Raw genomic sequence first — 20,428 nt, forward strand, 5'->3', positions numbered from 1 at the left:
CCACTCCCCTACACACACACATACCCACTCCCCTACACACACACATACCCACTCCCCTACACATACCCACTCCCCTACACATACCCACTCCCCTACACACACACACATACCCACTCCCCTACACACACTGACACACACACACACACACACACACAAACATCTACATTCCCTATCTCCCACATACCTACTCCCCTACACACACACATACCCACTCCCCTACACACACACATACCCACTCCCCTACACACACTGACACACACAAACATCTACATTCCCTATCTCCCACATACCTACTCCCCTACACACACACATACCCACTCCCCTACACACACACACACACACATACACACACTGACACACACACACACACACATACATCTACATTTCTTATCTCCCACATACCCACTCCCCTACACACACACACACATACACACTCCACCCCCACACCCCCCACACACACACATACACATACACACTGACACACACACACACACAAACACACGTCTACATTTCCCATGAATAAAAACAGCAACACACAACTGGTAATAACAACAAGCAAATGGTAAGCTATAAATAGCAACACACAACTGGTAATCTTATAAATAGCAACAAGCAAATGGCAAGCTATAAATAGCAACACACAACTGGTAATCTTATAAATAGCAACAAGCAAATGGCAAGCTATAATTAGCAACACACAACTGGTAATCTTATGAATAGCAAAAAGCAAATGGTAAGCTATAAATAGCAACACACAACTGGTAATCTTATAAATAGCAACAAGCAAATGGTAATCTTATTAATCAGGAAGACTTGCACACATCAAATTCAGTGCTACTGCCAATCAATTCTGCTGCAACTGGTGACTAGTAGTGCAGATTGAATGCTTTGAATGATCAATCTAGTAATATCACACACACACACACACACACACACACACATGTATGTGCATGTTAGCATGTTAACAGATTTTTTTTTTTCATGAACAAAGTAACAAGTTTTGTCTGTCCAACAAATTCATACTTTGGTTTTGAAATAGAAGCAGTTAGATACATCCCAAAGTTCGCCCAAATTTACCACAAAACATCACAGTCTTCAAGAATATAAAGAAGAAACAAACTACAAGAAACAGATTACACACACACTAACACACACACACACACACAATTTCACACACACACACACACACACACTCAACCCTAAATTCCTCAAGCTGAAAATGAATCTATCCAAACACTCAAACATAAACTTCAGCTTTCATGAAAAACAACAACAAGTCACACACATTGTCAACACAGCAAGCCTGCATATCAAAAGCATCAAAGTCATTTTGAGAACACTGTGAAATATTGCACAGTACACAAAAACACCATGAAATATTGTACAGTGTACACAAATAGCACTGAAATAAATTGCACAGTGTACACACGCACACACACACACACAAACTGAAATATTGCACATTATACACAAATAACACTGTGAAATACTGCACAGTGTACACACATAACACTGCAAAATATTGCACAGTGTACACAAAGAACACTGTTGTAATACATTGCACAGTGTACACAATAACATTGTGATACATTGCACACCTTACACAAACAGCACTGAGAAATGGTGTGCAGTGTACACAAAGAACATTGAGATATATTGCACAGTGTACACAAAGAATGTTGTGAAATACTGCATACTGTACACAAAGCTGAATGAAAGACAATGCTGAAACCGCAAAAGGCGATGAAACCCAGTGACAGAGGGAACCCCAGCGACAGAGGGAACCCAGTCACAGAAGGAACCCCAGCGACAGAGGGAACCCAGTCACAGAAGGAACCCCAGCGACAGAGGGAACCCAGTCACAGAAGGAACCCCAGCGACAGAGGGAACCCAGTCACAGAAGGAACCCCAGTGACAGAGGGAACCCCAGCGACAGAAGGAACCCCAGTGACAGAGGGAACCCCAGCGACAGACGGAACCCCAGCAACAGAGGGAACCCACCGGGGGAAGGTGTGGGTTATGATGTGTGGCACTGCATGCTGTCAGCTGGCCCTTCGTGGTCATCGTCATCGTCGTCATCATCATCGTCGTCAGAATCGCTGCTGTTGCTGGAACTGGACACCTCTTCGCCGCCTTCACGCAACTGCAATGTGACACACGCTGTTACTGTAACAACCCTGTTACTGCGACAACCCTGTTACTGTAACACCCCTGTTACTGCGACAACACTGTTACTGCGACAACCCTTGTGCTACAACACCCCCCACCCCACCGCCGCCCCCATTACTGAAACATCCCTGTTACTGTGACAATGCAGTTACCTTGACAACTGTGTTACTGTCATATCATTATACGTCTTCACTGCCTTCACATAACTGCCACGTGGCACACCCCCATTACTGTAACGCCCTTGTTACTGTCGCATCAAAACTGGTCTTACTGTCACAATAAATCACTTTTTTAAAGTCCCACCACCGTTTGTCACAAAAGTTACTGTCTCACCACTGTTACTGTCCCACCACTGTTACTGTCCTGTTACTGCCCCACCACTGTTACTGTCCTGTTACTGTCCCACCATTGTTACTGTCCTGTTACTGCCCCACCACTGTTACTGTCCTGTTACTGTCCCACCGCTGTTAGTCCCACCACTGTTACTGTCCCACCACTGTTACTGTCCCACCACTGTTACTGTCCTGTTACTGTCCCACCACTGTTACTGTCCTGTTACTGTCCCACCACTGTTACTGTCCTGTTACTGTCCCACCACTGTTACTGTCCCACCACTGTTACTGTCCCACCACTGTTACTGTCCCACCACTGTTAGTCCCACCACTGTTAGTCACACCACTGTTACTGTCCCACCACTGTTACTGTCCCACCACTATGTCCCACCACTGTTACTGTCCCACCACAATTACTGTCCCACCACTGTTAGTCCCACCACTGTTAGTCCCACCACTGTTACTGTCCCACCACTGTTACTGTCCCACCACTGTTACTGTCCCACCACTGTTAGTCACACCACTGTTACTGTCCCACCACTGTTACTGTCCCACCACTATGTCCCACCACTGTTACTGTCCCACCACTGTTACTGTCAAACCACTGTTAGTCCCACCATTGTTACTGTCCCACCACTGTTAGTCACACCACTGTTACTGTCCCACCTACTGTTACTGCCCCACCATTGTTAGTCACACCACTGTTACTGTCAAACCACTGTTACTGTCCCACCACAATTACTGTCCCACCACTGTTAGTCCCACCACTGTTAGTCCCACCACTGTTACTGTCCCACCACTGTTACTGTCCCACCACAATTACTGTCCCACCACTGTTAGTCCCACCACTGTTAGTCCCACCACTGTTACTGTCCCACCACAATTACTGTCCCACCACTGTTAGTCCCACCACTGTTACTGTCCCACCACTGTTACTGTCCCACCACTATTAGTCCCACCAGTGTTAGTCCCATCACTGTTAGTCCCACCACTGTTACTGTCCCACCACTGTTACTGTCCCACCACACCACAGTTACTGTCCCACCACTATTAGTCCCACCACTGTTAGTCACACCACTGTTACTGTCACACCACTGTTAGTCACACCACTGTTACTGTCCCACCACTGTTAGTCACACCACTGTTACTGTCACACCACTGTTAGTCACACCACTGTTACTGTCCCACCACTGTTAGTCACACCACTGTTACTGTCCCACCACTGTTAGTCACACCACTGTTACTGTCCCACCACTGTTAGTCACACCACTGTTAGTCACACCACTGTTACTGTCCCACCACTGTTAGTCACACCACTGTTAGTCACACCACTGTTAGTCACACCACTGTTAGTCCCACCACTGTTAGTCACACCACTGTTAGTCCCACCACTGTTACTGTCCCACCACTGTTACTGTCCCACCACTGTTAGTCCCACCACTGTTACTGTCCCACCACTGTTACTGTCCCACCACTGTTACTGTCCCACCACTGTTACTGTCCCACCACTGTTAGTCCCACCACTGTTACTGTCCCACCACTGTTACTGTCCCACCACTGTTAGTCCCACCACTGTTACTGTCCCACCACTGTTACTGTCCCACCACTGTTACTGTCCTGTTACTGTCCCACCACTGTTACTGTCCTGTTACTGTCCTGTTACTGTCCCACCACTGTTACTGTCCTGTTACTGTCCCACCACTGTTACTGTCCCACCACTGTTACTGTCCCACCACTGTTAGTCCCACCACTGTTACTGTCCCACCACTGTTACTGTCCCACCACTGTTAGTCCCACCACTGTTACTGTCCCACCACTGTTACTGTCCCACCACTGTTAGTCCCACCACTGTTACTGTCCCACCACTGTTACTGTCCCACCACTGTTACTGTCCTGTTACTGTCCCACCACTGTTAGTCCCACCACTGTTAGTCCCACCACTGTTACTGTCCCACCACTGTTACTGTCCCACCACTGTTAGTCCCACCACTGTTAGTCCCACCACTGTTACTGTCCCACCACTGTTACTGTCCCACCACTGTTAGTCCCACCACTGTTACTGTCCCACCACTGTTACTGTCCCACCACTGTTACTGTCCCACCACAATTACTGTCCCACCACTGTTACTGTCCCACCACTGTTACTGTCCTGTTACTGTCCCACCACTGTTACTGTCCCACCACTGTTACTGTCCCACCACTGTTACTGTCCCACCACTGTTAGTCCCACCACTGTTACTGTCCCACCACAATTACTGTCCCACCACTGTTAGTCCCACCACTGTTAGTCACACCACTGTTACTGTCCCACCACAATTACTGTCCCACCACTGTTAGTCCCACCACTGTTAGTCCCACCACTGTTACTGTCCCACCACTGTTACTGTCCCACCACTGTTAGTCCCACCACTGTTACTGTCCCACCACTGTTAGTCACACCACTGTTACTGTCCCACCACTGTTACTGTCCCACCACTGTTAGTCACACCACTGTTACTGTCCCACCACTGTTACTGTCCCACCACAATTACTGTCCCACCACTGTTAGTCCCACCACTGTTAGTCCCACCACTGTTACTGTCCCACCACAGTTACTGTCCCACCACTGTTAGTCCCACCACTGTTACTGCCCCACCACTGTTAGTCACGCCACATTTACTGTTACACTGCCACCATCTCGGCCAAGAGGGTTTTAGGACGGTCTGTGTTGGAGTGATGGTACATGACGAACATCAACACATCATGATGATACATGAAAGAAAGGAGACGAGACTTGACTTCTTTGTCATGTTCTATCATTCCAAGCCAAAGGATGGATGCGACTGAAAGGTCAAGGATGCGACTGAAAGAAGATCAAGAATGCGACTGAAAGAACAAGGTGAACACGAATGTGACTGAAAGAACAAGGTGAACGCGAATGTGACTGACAAGGGGAATACAGATGTGACTGAACAAAGAAAAAGGATGCGACTGAAAGAACAAGGGGAATAATACAGATTCGATTGAAAGAACAAGGGGAATAATACGGGTGTGACTGAAAGAACAAGGGGAATACGGATGTGACTGAAAGAACAAGGGGAATAATACGGGTGTGACTGAAAGAACAAGGGGAATAATACGGGTGTGACTGAAAGAACAAGGGGAATACGGATGTGACTGAAAGAACAAGGGGAATACGGATGTGACTGAACGAAGAACAAGGATGCGACTGAAAGAACAAGGGGAATACGGATGCGACTGAAAGAACAAGGGGAATAAGGATGCGACTGAAAGAACAAGGGGAATACGGATGTGACTGAAAGAACAAGGGGAATAATACGGGTGTGACTGAAAGAACAAGGGGAATAATACGGGTGTGACTGAAAGAACAAGGGGAATAATACGGGTGTGACTGAAAGAACAAGGGGAATACGGATGTGACTGAAAGAACAAGGGGAATAATACGGATGTGACTGAAAGAACAAGGGGAATAATACGGGTGTGACTGAAAGAACAAGGGGAATAATACGGATGTGACTGAAAGAACAAGGGGAATAATACATGTGTGACTGAAAGAACAAGGGGAATACGGATGTGACTGAAAGAACAAGGGGAATACAGATGTACTGAAAGAACAAGGGGAATAATACGGGTGCGACTGAAAGAACAAGGGGAATAATACGGATGCGACTGAAAGAACAAGGGGAATACGGATGTGACTGAAAGAACAAGGGGAATACGAATGCGACTGAAAGAACAAGGGGAATACGAATGCGACTGAAAGAAGAACAAGGATGCGACTGAAAGAACAAGGATGCGACTGAAAGAACAAGGGGAATACGAATGCGAATGAAAGAACAAGGGGAATACGAATGCCAATGAAAGAACAAGGGGAATACAGATGTGACTAAAAGAAGAACAAGGGGAATAATACGGATGTGACTGAAAGAACAAGGATGTGGCTGAAAGAACAAGGATGCGACTGAAAGAACAAGGGGAATACGAATGCGACTGAAAGAACGAACAAGGATGCGACTGAAAGAAGAACAAGGAAGTGACTGACCCGCCGTCTAGCGGAGCGTCGGAAGTGGTTCATGATAACCCACAGCATCTGGCCATCAATCATCTCTGGCTCCTGGGTCCTCTCCTGGTCTGCCTGGCGCTCTCGCCGGTTCTTGCGTGCTTGCTGCAGCAAATCATCATTTCAGGCAGAAATGCAGTTATGTTGTTTTCACTTCTGGACGCAGCCTCCCAAGCTTCTAAGACAGTTTCAGTAGCTCAAGGAGGCGTACACGCTACGCCACATCTGCCAAGCAGATGCCTGACCAGCAGCGTAACCCAATGCGCTTTGTCAGGCCTTGAGAAAAAAAAAAAAAAAAAAAGACAGAAAAGCTGTCGTGATTTGTAGAGTGCAACGTGTCGTTTTCATTTTTGACACAGCCCCCTCAAGCTTATAAAAACACAAATGCAGTAGTAATTTGTCCAGTCCAATGTCATTTTAACTGTGGGCACAATCTTTCAAGCTTCCAAAACACAAATGCAGTAGTAATTTGTACAGTCCAATGTCATTTTAATTGTGGGCACAATCTTTCAAGCTTCCAAAACACAAATACAGTAGTAATTTGTACAGTCCAATGTCATTTCAATTGTGGGCACAATCTTTCAAGCTTCCAAAACACAAATGCAGTAGTAATTTGTACAGTCCAATGTCATTTCAATTGTGGGCACAATCTTTCAAGCTTCCAAAACACAAATGCTGTAGTAATTTGTAGAGTGTGCAATGTGTCATTTTCATTGTTGACACAACCCTCCGAGCCTCTTAACCCTTTCACCGCCAAGCTCATGTTTATGCACAGGCGTGGTAGAGGACCAATGTCACTGAAAGGTGACCATTCATTGGTCTGTTGTCTATGAGCCTCCTGCTCTTAATGTTCGGTGGTAGGACAGGCCATATCATTTTCTATTCATCGCAGGGGTGGGGGGTGGGGGGTGGGGGTGTTCTTAGCCACTGTCTTTTCTGTGTTTATACCACAAGGGAATTTTGTACTCTGAATTGACTGGCGGTGAAAGGGTTAAAATACAAATGTTGCAGTAATTTGTAAAGTGCAATAATTATGTCAGTTTCAATGTGAGAGTGACTGACTCCTGTGGATTTCACTGTGGACATAACAGTGAGAGCTGTATTATCAATGGTTTCTCCAGTCAATGGGAAATCATTTACAGCTTAGCCTTTTGCGAAGGACTATGACTCTCAAACTAGGAGGCAAAATTGCACTGGCTCTTAGTGCTCCAGCCTTGTTGTGGGCTAGTTGGCCTTTGGGAACCATCCCAACGCCGACTGTCTTAAAACCCTCTTGGCCGAGAGAGTGGGGATGTAACTTGGGCAAGACACTCTCCACTATAATCAAATTCTAGCCCAAATAGTCGGAACAGCAGTTGCCTCCTCTGCAGTTCTGATGGTCATAGTCGGACACGATTGACTATCATATATATATATATATATATATATATATACATATATATAAAACAGTCACCATGGTGGGTGCGACTGAAAAATATCTAAAAGTTTCAGGCTATGGTCCATAGGCTGTTTCACTGAAAGTGTGTGTCTTCATACTATTTTTTTTTTTTTTTTTTTAAAGAAGAAAAAAAAAAAAGCAAAAAAAAAAGCAAAACAAAATAAAATGTTTACCAAAATACCAACAAGGAAATACAAATAACACGGGGAAAATACATACCAGGAAAAGATACACATAGATGGAGTGATGGTCTAGAGGTAACGCATCCACGTAGGAAGCGAGAAAATCTGAGCGCGCTGGTTCGAATCACGGCTCAGCTGCCAATATTTTCTCCCCCTCCACTAGACCTTGAGTGGTGGTCTGGACGCTAGTCATTCGGATGAGACAATAAACCAAGGTCCTGTGTGCAGCATGCACTTAGTGCACGTTAAAGAACCCATGGCAACAAAAGGATTGTTCCTGGCAAAATTCTGCAGAAAAATCCACTTCGATAGGAAAAACAAAACTGCACGCAGGAAAAAAATACTAAAAAAATGGGTGGCGCTGTAGTGTAGCGACACACTCTCCCTGGGGAGAGCAGCCCGAATTTCACACAGAAATCTGTTGTGATAAAAAGAAATACAACTACAATACAAATTCAACAGCAGGGAACTGCCTATAACTGGGAAACACCTTTGACAGGGATAAACCTACACACACAACAGAAAAATACCCGTAACAGGTAACACACACTTACAGGGAAATACCTATAACTGGGAAATGCCATAACACAGAAATACAATTTACAGGGAAACACACATAACAGAAAAAACACCTATAACAGGGAAATGCCATGACACAGAAATACAATTAACAGGGAAACACACATAACAGGGAAATGTCCACAAAAGAGAAATACCTATAGCAGGGAATCACCTTCTTCTCCTTTTTTTTCTTCTTTGTTCGTGGGCTGCGACTCCCACGTTCACTTGTATGCACACGAGTGGGCTTTTACGTGTATGGCCGTTTTTACCCCACCATGTAGGCAGCCATACTCCCGTTTCCGGGGTGCGCATGCTGGGTATGTTCTTGTTTCCATAACCCACCGAACGCTGACATGGATTACATGATATTTAATGTGTGTATTTTGATCTTTTGCTTGCCGTATACACACGCAGGGGCTTCAGGCACTGAGCAGGTCTGCACATATGTGGACCTGGGAAATCGGGGAAAAATCTCCACCTTTTACCCACCAGGCGTCATTACTGAGATCTGAACCCGAGACCCTCAGATCGAAAGTCCCAACGCTTTAGCCTCTCAGCATCTGCGCACGTCAGGGAATCGCCTACAACAGAGGAACATGCTTAACTCACTCAGTACGGCCAGTCCTCTCTTCTCCTCTACACAGACCCCTCGGATGTCCAGTGGGTGTCTGAATGACCCAACCTTTAGCTTCCGTCGTCAGAATTGTGGTATTCTTTGTCAACATTCACCTCTTCAGTATAAGAGCCTTCCGCTTGCAATATTTTGATGATTGTAATTGGGGTGAAACGCTGTTAACGTCGTCTCTTTCGCCGTTCGTATGGAGAGAGTTAACAGGGAGCAGCGTCCACACGAAAGTGTGTCTTCACAAGTGACTGAGAAACGTTGATGTTTTTGACTTTATGCATTCATTATCAGTTGTTTCGCTTGTCAGTTTAACGACTTCTCTTTTACTACGAAGTCCTTTTAAGTAATTTCCTGTAATTGTATTTAGAATTTTTTTTTTTTTTTTTTTTTTTCAAATTTCACCCCCATTTCACCCTCATTTGCCCAGTTTCCCCCAACCCTCCATTCATTCACATCTCCCACCCCTTCTAACCGATAATACTCAAATGTATTCATAAATACTTTAACAAAATGTCTTCAATCACCGATATGTGTGACGGGACATTGAACAAAATTCCTCCTCCACCCGGCGGCCTTACCATCTCCAGTCCCTGCAGTCTGGGAGGATCATGGGAAACAGGCGCCCAGATCTTGACGTCATGATCCAAACCGCTCGTTGCCAGCACAGGGGCGAAGGGGTGGGCCTCCAGACTGTTCACCTGTCAATCAAAAAACAACCACATCTGTCTCACAAAACCTTACAGCCTCCACACTGTTCACCTGTCAATCAAAAAACAACCACACCTGTCTTACAAAACCTTACAGCCTCCACACTGTTCACCTGTCAATCAAAAAACGACGACGTCTGTCTTACAAATCCTTACAGCCTCCACACTGTTCACCTGTCAATCAAAAAACAAAACATCCATCTCAGAAATCTTACGAGAGAGAGAGAGAGAGAGAGAGAGAGAGAGGCAGAGAAAGACAGAGAGACAGAGACAGGCAAACAGAGACAGAGACAGAGAGAGAGAGAGAGAGAGAAACAGAGAAAGAAAGAAAGAGAAAAACAGAGAGAAAGAGAAAGAAAGAAAGAAAGAAAGAAAGAGAGAAACAGAGTGGTAGAGTGACAGAAGCCAGCACTGACCACTCCACTGTGGTCAGCGTCCAAGAACTGGACCACGTGCTGAGTGACCTTGTCCCAGAGGAAGATGTGGCCACAGTCACTGCCCGTCACCACATACTCACTGCGCGGACCGTAGAAACTGACACCCTTCACTGCAACACAGGAGGTTAGGCTTCGATCAGAGTCAGGCTGCTGTCTGTCGCTACTTGCTCACTGTAACGCACAGTGCTTTGGGTCACTGTCTGTCGCTACATGCTCACTGTAACGCACAGAGGTTTGGGTCACTGTCTGTCGCTACATGCTCACTGTAACGCACAGTGCTTTGGGTCACTGTCTGTCGCTACATGCTCACTGTAACGCACAGAGGTTTGGGTCACTGTCTGTCGCTACATGCTCACTGTAACGCACAGTGCTTTGGGTCACTGTCTGTCAACACATACTCTAATACACAGGGCCAGGGGTTACGGTCAGGTTAACTCTCTCCATACGAACAGCGAAAGAGACGATGTTAACAGCGTTTCATCCCAATTACCATCATCAAAATATTGCGAGCGGAACGCTCTTATACTGAAGAGGTGAATGTTGACAAAGAATACCACAGTTCTGATGACGGAAGCTAAAGGTTGGGTCATTCAGACACCCACTGGACATCCGAGGGGTCTGTGTAGAGGAGAAGAGAGGACTGGCCGTACTGAGTGAGTTAGCCTTTGCCGCACCTCATGTTTAAACTCACAGTACTTCCTGGGTGACTAGCAAACCCATGGTTTTTATACAGTCATTTAGCTTACTGTACATCTCAGCAGACTTCACGGGTGATCAGTCACCCATGGTTTTCATTTTGTCACTTCACTTGACCCTCTCTTACCATATATCTTGCACGCACACGCACACACACACACACACGTACGCGCGCACACGCACGCACAAACCAACAACACACACACACAAGCACACCACACACACAACATATACATGCAACACACACACAAACCAACAACACTCACACACAGCACATGCACAAATCCATCCGTGAACACACAAACACACACACACACACACTCACATGCATACAGACACACACAAAACACACTAACACACACCCACAACACACACGCACAACACATGAATGCACACACACACACACACACACACACACACACATGTATATGTCACACACATGCCACACACACACACACACACACAGAAATGCCGTTGCTTGCTGTAGCTGCAAGCTGCCTCGTTACTTGGTATGGGTGAACACACACCTATGAGCTCCACCAGTGTGTGCAGGGAAAGACAGTAGCCTCTATGAGCAGTCTGGGTGAGTGGCCACCAAAGGTGTGTGGGTGAGTGACCACCCAAGGAGTCTGGGTGAGTGGCCACCCAAGGTGTCAGGGTGACTGGCCACCCAAGGTGACCACCCAAGGAGTCTGGGTGAGTGACCACCCAAGGAGTCTGGGTGAGTGGCCACCCAAGGTGTCTGGGTGAGTGGCCACCCAAGGTATCTGGCCACCCAAGGTATCTGGGTGACTGGCCACCCAAGGTGTCTGGGTGAGTGACCACCCAGGGTGAGTGACCACCCGAGGTGTCTGGGTGAGTGACCACCCGAGGTGTCTGAGTGACTGGCCACCCAAGGTGTCTGGGTGAGTGACCACCCAAGGTGTCTGGGTGAGTGGCCACCCAAGGTGTCTGGGTGACTGGCCACCCAAGGTGTCTGAGTGACTGGCCACCCAAGGTGTCTGGGTGAGTGGCCACCCAAGGTGTCAGGGTGACTGGCCACCCAAGGTGTCTGAGTGACTGGCCACCCAAGGTGTCTGGGTGAGTGGCCACCCAAGGTGTCTGGGTGACTGGCCACCCAAGGTGTCAAGGTGAGTGACCACCCGAGGTGTCTGGGTGAGTGACCACCCAAGGTGTCTAGGTGAGTGGCCACCCAAGGTGTCTAGGTGAGTGGCCACCCAAGGTGTCTGAGTGAGTGGCCACCCAAGGTGTGTGGGTGAGTGACCACCCGAGGTGTCAGGGTGAGTGACCACCCGAGGTGTCTGGGTGATTGACCACCCAAGGTGTCTGAGTGAGTGACCACCCGAGGTGTCTGGGTGAGTGGCCACCCAAGGTGTCTGGGTGAGTGACCACCCAAGGTGTCTGGCTACCCAAGGTGTCTGAGTGACTGGCCACCCAAGGTGTCTGAGTGACTGGCCACCCAAGGTGTCAGGGTGAGTGGCCACCCAAGGTGTCTGGGTGAGTGGCCACCCAAGCAAAAGAACACCATTTTCCGTGAGGATATTATGGAAGAACCATCAATGGACAAAGGCATATATTATATATAATATAAAAATCAGTTAAATAGTTGCAAAACTGATTCACTTATGAATATCTGAATGAAAGGGTGGGTTGTTGTTTTTTTTTCCACCCACAAGATGTGGGGAAGGTTAAGGTCAAGGTCACTGACCGTCAAAGCATCCCTGGTTGTTTTACCAAGAACAGTATGTCAAATCACAACATAAACATATCAATAAAGTTGTAATACAAAGAACAGCTTATCAAATCAGAATAAAAAAAAAACCAGCCATGATATCAATAATGTGGCAGTGCCAGAAACAGTATGTCAAATCAGGAAAAAAACAATCACGATAATAATCTTGGAGTGCCAGAAACAGTATGTCAAATCAGGAAAAAAAACCCAATCATGATAAAAATCTTGGAGTGCCAGAAACAGTATGTCAAATCAGGAAAAAAAACCCAATCACGATAATAATCTTGGAGTGCCAGAAACAGTATGTCAAATCAGGAAAAAAACACCCAACAATCAGGATAATAATCTTGGAGTGCCAGACACAGTATGTCAAATCAGGAAAAAAAACCCAATCACGATAATAATCTTGGAGTGCCAGAAACAGTATGTCAAATCAGGAAAAAACAACAACCCAATCATGATAATAATGTAGCAGTGCTAGAAACAGTATACCAAATCAAGGAAAAAAACAATCATGATACTAATGTAGCAGTGCCAGACACAGTATGTCAAATCAGGAAAAAACAAACAAACAATCATGTTAATAATCTAGGAGTGTCAGAAACAGTGTGTCAAATCAGAAAAGAAACCCAACAACAACAACAACAAAAAACAACCCAATCATGATATCAATAAAGTAGCACTGCATGTCAAACAACTGATGTCTAACCTGTGGCGTTGTTGCGATGGCCAGAGTAGCGGTACAGAGCATCGGTGCCGTCTGAATACAGGTTGTCAAACACATAGATGTCTTCGTCATTGTAACTGCCCACAATTTCTGAAAAAAAAAAAAAAAAAAAAAAAAAAAAAAATTTTGTTTATATATATATATATATATATATATATATATAGAGAGAGAGAGAGAGAGAGAGATAGATAGATAGATAGACAGACAGATAGCTCGATAGATACAGACAGACAGACAGATGGATAGACAGACAGACAGACAGACAAATAAATAGACACACACACACCCCCGCAGACACACACACACACTGAGAGAGAGACACACACACAAAGAGACAGAGAGAGAGACTGATCAACAGATGAAAAACAAACAAACAAAAAAAACAAACAAACCTACAGGCATAATTTGCATATCCACTTTAAACAGACTGAGAAGCTCATCAACACAAGATGGCAAGTCCACTAAAACAGAGGAACAGACTGCCATTTTCATCAACACAACATAGTGTGTCCAATAAAACAAGTACAATACAGAGAACAACAACAGGTACAACACTCAGTACTACAAAAGGTAAAATACTCAACACCACAACAGGTACAATACTGCCCTCAACGCCTCAACAGGTACAATACTGCCCCCAACACCTCAACAGGTACAATACTGTCCCCAACACAACCTCAACAGGTACAATACTGTCCCCAACACAACCTCAACAGGTACAATACTGCCCTCAACACCTCAACAGGTACAATACTGCCCTCAACACCTCAACAGGTACAATACTGCCCTCAACACCTCAACAGGTACAATACTGCCCCCAACACAACCTCAACAGGTACAATACTGCCCCCAACACCTCAACAGGTACAATTCTGCCCCCAACACAACCTCAACAGGTACAATACTTCCCTCAACACCTCGACAGGTACAATACTGCCCTCAACACCACCTCAACAGGTACAATACTGCCCTCAACACCTCAACAGGTACAATACTGCCCCCAACACAACCTCAACAGGTACAATACTGCCCTCAACACCACCTCAACAGGTACAATACTGCCCTCAACACCTCAGAAACAGAAACATTCATGTCCACACTTACCGCTGCCATTGTAGCTGTAGCAGGCACAGGTGACATTTGTCTTCAGAGAGCTGTTGTCCTGTGGGAGATAAATAAATAGATAAACAAGAGAGGCAAGGCCTTCAAGACTCACTTGTGGTAATTTAAGTCCCCTAGAATTAATTACAGAGTAATTTCCCTTTTTTACTCTCTGCACCAAAACGTTTGCAAAATAAATAAAAATTCCATGCTTAGCAAAAGAAGTTCCTGTTTGAACAAAAAATGATAATAATGACTCCTCTTGTTGTTGTGTCAGAAAAAGAGGTCAAAGTGCCAAGTTTAGAGAATACAAAAATATATATATAACAGTAAATGCAGTTTGCATATAATTAGGCTTCTTTTAAAAAAAAAAATTTGTGCCAATCCCAGAGGTGCAATATTGTTTTAAACAAGATGACTGGAAAGAACTGAATTTTTCCTATTTTTATGCCAAATTTGGTGTCAACTGACAATGTATTTGCAGAGAAAATGTCAATGTTAAAGTTTACCACGGACACACATATACACAGACACACACACACACACAGACAACGGAACACCGGGTTAAAACATACTCACTTTGTTTACACAAGTGAGTCAATAAATGAACAGGTAAATTAATAAAATAAATGAATAAATACATGTATTTATCTATCTATCTATTCATCTCTCTCTCTCTCTCCTCCCTCTCTCTCCATCCTCACCACACCTTTGGTTACAGTGATTTATTACCATGAGTGATGAGGATTACCTTGACGACTGCCAACAGTGCGTTTTTTGAAGAAAAGATCAGAGCACCTACATGAAAGTAGAAACCTGTGTGTGTGTGTGTGTGTGTGTGTGTTCAAAACACCTTTCAATTTCCACTTACCAAATGCTTGGGACAGTACTTCTTTACAATCCCACCGTTCACATTCTGAAAGGAAAAGCAGAAGAAAATGACTGTCAGCTACCTCGAAAACCTTGTAATACACAATGCAGCCTTTCTCTCCAGCCAGGTTAACCCTTTGTGCACTGCCAGGTTAACCATTTGTGCACCGCAAGGTGAAACTGTGAGGTTAACCCTATGTGCACGGCTAGGTTATCCCTTTGTGCACTGCCATGTTAACCATCTGTGCATCTGTCACGTTAACCCTTTGTGCACTGCCAAGTTAACCCTATGTGAATTGCCAGTTTAACCCTCTGTGCACTGCCATGTTAAGCCTTTGAGCACTGCCATGTTAACCCTTTGTGCACTAACAGGTTAACCCTTTATACACCGCCAGGTTAACCCTCTTGTGCATTGCCAGGTTAACCCTCTGTGTGTTGCAAGGGTTCCAGCCTGGGTCACCGTGCCTGCCTGGCAAGTCAGATCTCCATGGCAGTCGTTTTGTGAGGATATTGAAAACTCTACAATGATAGCACTCATTACTCATACACTGCCTTAACTGTTCATGTTCACGGCAATTCTGTTTCTAATTTACAATAATCGTTTTTAAGCAGCAGCCATTCTGAAATGAATTAAAAATCCTACAATGACAGTTCGCGCTCATCCAACCATGATGATTATCTCTATCAACAGACTGATAGATCAACCATGATGATTATCTCTATCAACAGACTGATAGATCAACCATGATGATTATCTCTATCAACAGACTGATAGATCAACCATGATGATTATCTCTATCAACAGACTGATAGATCAACTATGATGATTATCTCTATCAACAGACACTGACTGGTCAGAGATAACATGGTGATTATCTCTATCAACAGACACTGATAGATCAACCATAATGATCATCTCTATCAACAGACACTGATAGATCAACTATGATGATTATCAACAGTCACTGATAGATCAACCATGATGATTATCTCTATCAAAAGACTGATAGATCAACCATGATGATTATCTCTATCAACAGACTCTGACTGGTCAGAGATAGCATGGTGATTATCTCTATCAACAGACACTGATAGATCAACCATAATGATCATCTCTATCAACAGACATTGATAGATCAACTATGATGATTATCAACAGTCACTGATAGATCAACTATGATGATTATCTCTATCAACAGACACTGATAGATCAACTATGATGATTATCTCTATCAACAGACACTGACTTGTCAGAGATAACATGGTGATTATCTCTATCAATAGACACTGATAGATCAACCATAAAGATCATCTCTATCAACAGACTCTCACAGATCAACCATGATTATCTCTATCAACAGACTCTGACTGGTCAGAGATAGCATGGTGATTATCTCTATCAACAGACTCTGACTGGTCAGAGATAGCATGGTGATTATCTCTATCAACAGACACTGATAGATCAACCATAATGATCATCTCTATCAACAGACACTGATAGATCAACTATGATGATTATCAACAGTCACTGATAGATCAACTATGATGATTATCAACAGTCACTGATAGATCAACCATGATGATTATCTCTATCAACAGACACTGATAGATCAACACTGATGATTATCTCTATCAACAGACACTGACAGATCAACCATGATGATTATCTCTATCAACAGACACTGATAGATCAACCATGATGATTATCTCTATCAACAGACACTGACAGATCAACCATGATGATCATCTGTATCTCAGACACTGACTGGTCAAAACATGATAATCAAAGATAACATAATGTTCACTACTGCCTACAAACAGATGACAAACATCAAACTATAACTCACCTCGTTGATCTTCCTCTTGTCGTATATTCTGAAATGGAAAGCACATAACTTAATTCCACATAAATACTGAAAACTTGTCTTCCAAACAAGAGAGGCAAGGCCTTCAAGACTCACTTGTGATAAATTAAGTCCCCTAGCATTAATTACAGAGTAATTTCCCTTTTTTTACTATCTGCACCAAAACGTTTGCAAAATAAATAAAAATTCCATGCCTAGCAAAAGAAGTTCCTGTTTGAACAAAAAATGATAATAATGACTCCTCTTGTTGTTGTGTCAGAATAAGAGGTCAAAGTGCCAAGTTTAGAGAATACAAAAAATATAACAGTAAATGCAGTTTGCATATAATTAGGCTTCTTTTTTAAATTTTTTTGTGTCCATCCCAGAGGTGCAATAGTGTTTTAAACAAGATGACTGGAAAGAACTGAATTTTTCCTATTTTTACGCCAAATTTGGTGTCAACTGACAAAGTATTTGCAGAGAAAATGTCAATGTTAAAGTTTACCACGGACACACAGACACACGGACACACACACAGACAACCGAACACCGGGTTAAAACATAGACTCACTTTGTTTACACAAGTGAGTCAAAAATAGCTGTCATAACTGCTTTCTCAGTTCATGACAATATGAGTGCAAATGATGAGCAATTCTTCTTCTTCTTCGTGGGCTACAACTCCCATGTTCACTTGTATATATACAAGAGGGGGCTTTTACATGTATGACCATTGTTACTCCACCATGTAGGCAGCCATACTCCGTTGTTGTGGGCGTGCATGCTGGGTATGTTCTTGTTTCGATAACCCACCGAATGCTGACATGGATTACGGGATCTGTAACGTGCGTATTTGATCTTCTGCTTGCCGTATACACACGAAGGGGGATCAGGCACTAAGCAGGTCTGCGCATGTTGACCTGGGAGATGGGAAAAATCTCCACCCTTTACCCACCAGGCGCCGTTACCGAGAGTCAAACTGAGGACCCTAAGATTGAAAGTCCAACGCTTTAACTCACTCAGTACGGCCTGTCCTCTCTTCTCCTCTACACAGACACCTCGGATGTCCAGTGGGTGTCTGAATGACCCGACCTTTAGCTTCCGTCGTCAGAATTGTGGTATTCTTTGTCAACATTCACGTCTTCAGTATAAGAGCTTTCCGCTTGCAATATTTTGATGATGGTAATTGAGGTGAAACGCTGTTAACGTCGTCTCTTTTGCCGTTCGTATGGAAAGAGTTAACCACTCGGCTACTGAGCCTGTCAAAGATGGGTGATTCAAGAGAATGGGCATGAGAGGCAGTTGAGAGGGGGGGTGCTGTGGTCTGAATGGTTGAAAGATTGCTTTTTTTTCTTTTTTTTTTTTAATTAACTGAAAAAACTATGTATATACAACCACCATGCTTCTTTAACACATGTATTGCAGTGCTAAAAAGTAAGTATATAGCAGAGATGAAATCATAATTGTTAGTAAGTAAAGAATTTAAGTGGTATTAGTTATTACTTGCTCATAATTAAGTTTGTTTTAATCAGTACAACGTAAGCAAAAGGGAGTGAATCCTACAGTTTTATTGACTCACTTGTGTAAACAAAGTGAGTCTATGTTATAACCCGGTGTTCGGTGTGTGTGTGTGTGTGTGTGTGTGTGTTTGTGTGTGTGTGAGTGTGTGTGGTAAACTTTAATATTGCCATTTTCTCTGGAAATACTTTGTCTGCCAATACCAAATTTAGCTTCAACATAGTAGGAAAAGACATCTTTACAGTCATACTAATGATAGGTTGTATGTACATCTCCCGAATTTAACCGCATATCCAAATCATTAACGGTTTATTTCGTTGATGCTGGTTCTGAATTCCAAAAACACTGTTACCCCTTTGCAGCTGCCTGAATGTCTCGTAACAAGGCGCCATGACCTTGTTCGCAATTAAAAGCAAAGAGATACAAATTCTGGACAGAACACATGCAGTGACACTACCTGCATTACTGACGTGTTTACTGCATATGAATGTTCTGAAGTGGACACTGAATTAACTAGAATGAACATAGAAGAAAATCTGAATCGACCGTTTCACTAAGGTCAGCCTTGTCTACACTGTTGTGCAGATCTTGACAACATGTAACATGCGGCTTCTGTTCAAATGTGTGTGTGTGTGTGCGTGGATGTGTGCGTGTGTGTGTGTGTGCGTCAACAGATGTGTGTGTGTCTTCAACAGATCACTGCAAAGCCGAGACAAAGGTAGACATCAATGCTGCACTGAGGCACATATTCTGTGCTGTCTTTACCTGATATAGGGATCACGCCCACTGGTCAGGAACTGGTAGGGGTTGACAGGGTTGGAGTGGATGGAGTAGAGCGGCACTTTGGTGTCGTTCTCTTTGGTCACAACCAGCCTGACATGTCAACCACTTCCATTATAACACTGTCATTCTCTCTGGTCATCACCAGTCTGACATGTCAACCACTTCCATTATAACACCGTCATTCTCTTTGGTCACAACCAGCCTGACATGTCAACCACTTCCATTATAACACCGTCATTCTCTTTGGTCACAACCAGTCTGACATGTCAACCACTTCCATTATAACACCGTCATTCTCTCTGGTCATCACCAGTCTGACATGTCAACCACTTCCATTATAACACTGTCATTCTCTTTGGTCACAACCAGTCTGACATGTCAACCACTTCCATTATAACACCGTCATTCTCTTTGGTCACAACCAGTCTGACATGTCAACCACTTCCATTATAACACCGTCATTCTCTTTGGTCACAACCAGCCTGACATGTCAACCACTTCCATTATAACACCGTCATTCTCTTTGGTCACAACCAGCCTGACATGTGAACAAATGATATGGTGTGTGGGAAAGTGGAGTGTGGGAAAGTGGTGTGTGGGAAAGTGGTGTGGTGTGTGGGAAAGTGGAGTGTGGGAAAGTTGTGTGTGT

The 20,428-nt window shown here is 44.2% G+C and overlaps 2 protein-coding genes across 2 annotated transcripts in view; both read right to left on the reverse strand.

Annotated features, from left to right (window-relative positions):
* Positions 1 to 484: 484 nt before the first annotated feature.
* Positions 485 to 20,428, reverse strand: part of LOC143291451 (uncharacterized) — a 36,064-nt gene continuing 16,120 nt past the window's right edge. Inside the window, exons 6-14 of the mRNA XM_076601316.1 lie at positions 19,762 to 19,869; positions 17,485 to 17,512; positions 15,639 to 15,683; positions 14,771 to 14,828; positions 13,649 to 13,756; positions 10,491 to 10,621; positions 9,946 to 10,065; positions 6,544 to 6,666; positions 485 to 2,143 (exon numbers count right to left, since the gene is read on the reverse strand). Coding sequence (XP_076457431.1) covers positions 2,018 to 2,143; positions 6,544 to 6,666; positions 9,946 to 10,065; positions 10,491 to 10,621; positions 13,649 to 13,756; positions 14,771 to 14,828; positions 15,639 to 15,683; positions 17,485 to 17,512; positions 19,762 to 19,869 — 847 coding nt within the window. The 3' untranslated portion in view covers positions 485 to 2,017. The remainder of the gene's footprint in view (positions 2,144 to 6,543; positions 6,667 to 9,945; positions 10,066 to 10,490; positions 10,622 to 13,648; positions 13,757 to 14,770; positions 14,829 to 15,638; positions 15,684 to 17,484; positions 17,513 to 19,761; positions 19,870 to 20,428) is intronic.
* On the reverse strand, positions 3,806 to 6,043 carry LOC143291363 (uncharacterized). The gene is made up of 4 exons (XM_076601204.1): positions 5,978 to 6,043; positions 5,853 to 5,921; positions 5,496 to 5,564; positions 3,806 to 3,817 (listed from the first exon to the last, which is right to left on the reverse strand). The coding sequence occupies exons 1-4, from the start codon at positions 6,041 to 6,043 to the stop codon at positions 3,806 to 3,808; spliced, it is 216 nt and encodes a 71-aa protein (XP_076457319.1).

The sequence above is a fragment of the Babylonia areolata genome, chromosome 17 (genome assembly GCF_041734735.1).
Source record: "Babylonia areolata isolate BAREFJ2019XMU chromosome 17, ASM4173473v1, whole genome shotgun sequence".
Classification (NCBI taxonomy): Eukaryota; Metazoa; Mollusca; class Gastropoda; order Neogastropoda; family Buccinidae; genus Babylonia; species Babylonia areolata.

Coding starts and splice junctions, on each gene's coding strand:
- LOC143291363 (XM_076601204.1), bottom strand. CDS start 6,043: ATGTATTATTCCCCTTGTTCTTTCAGTCACATCCGTATTATTCCCCTT. Junction 5,922..5,977: donor TTGTTCTTTCAGTCACACCC/GTATTATTCCCC, acceptor TTGTTCTTTCAG/TCACATCCGTATTCCCCTTG. Junction 5,565..5,852: donor TTGTTCTTTCAGTCACACCC/GTATTATTCCCC, acceptor TTGTTCTTTCAG/TCACATCCGTATTCCCCTTG.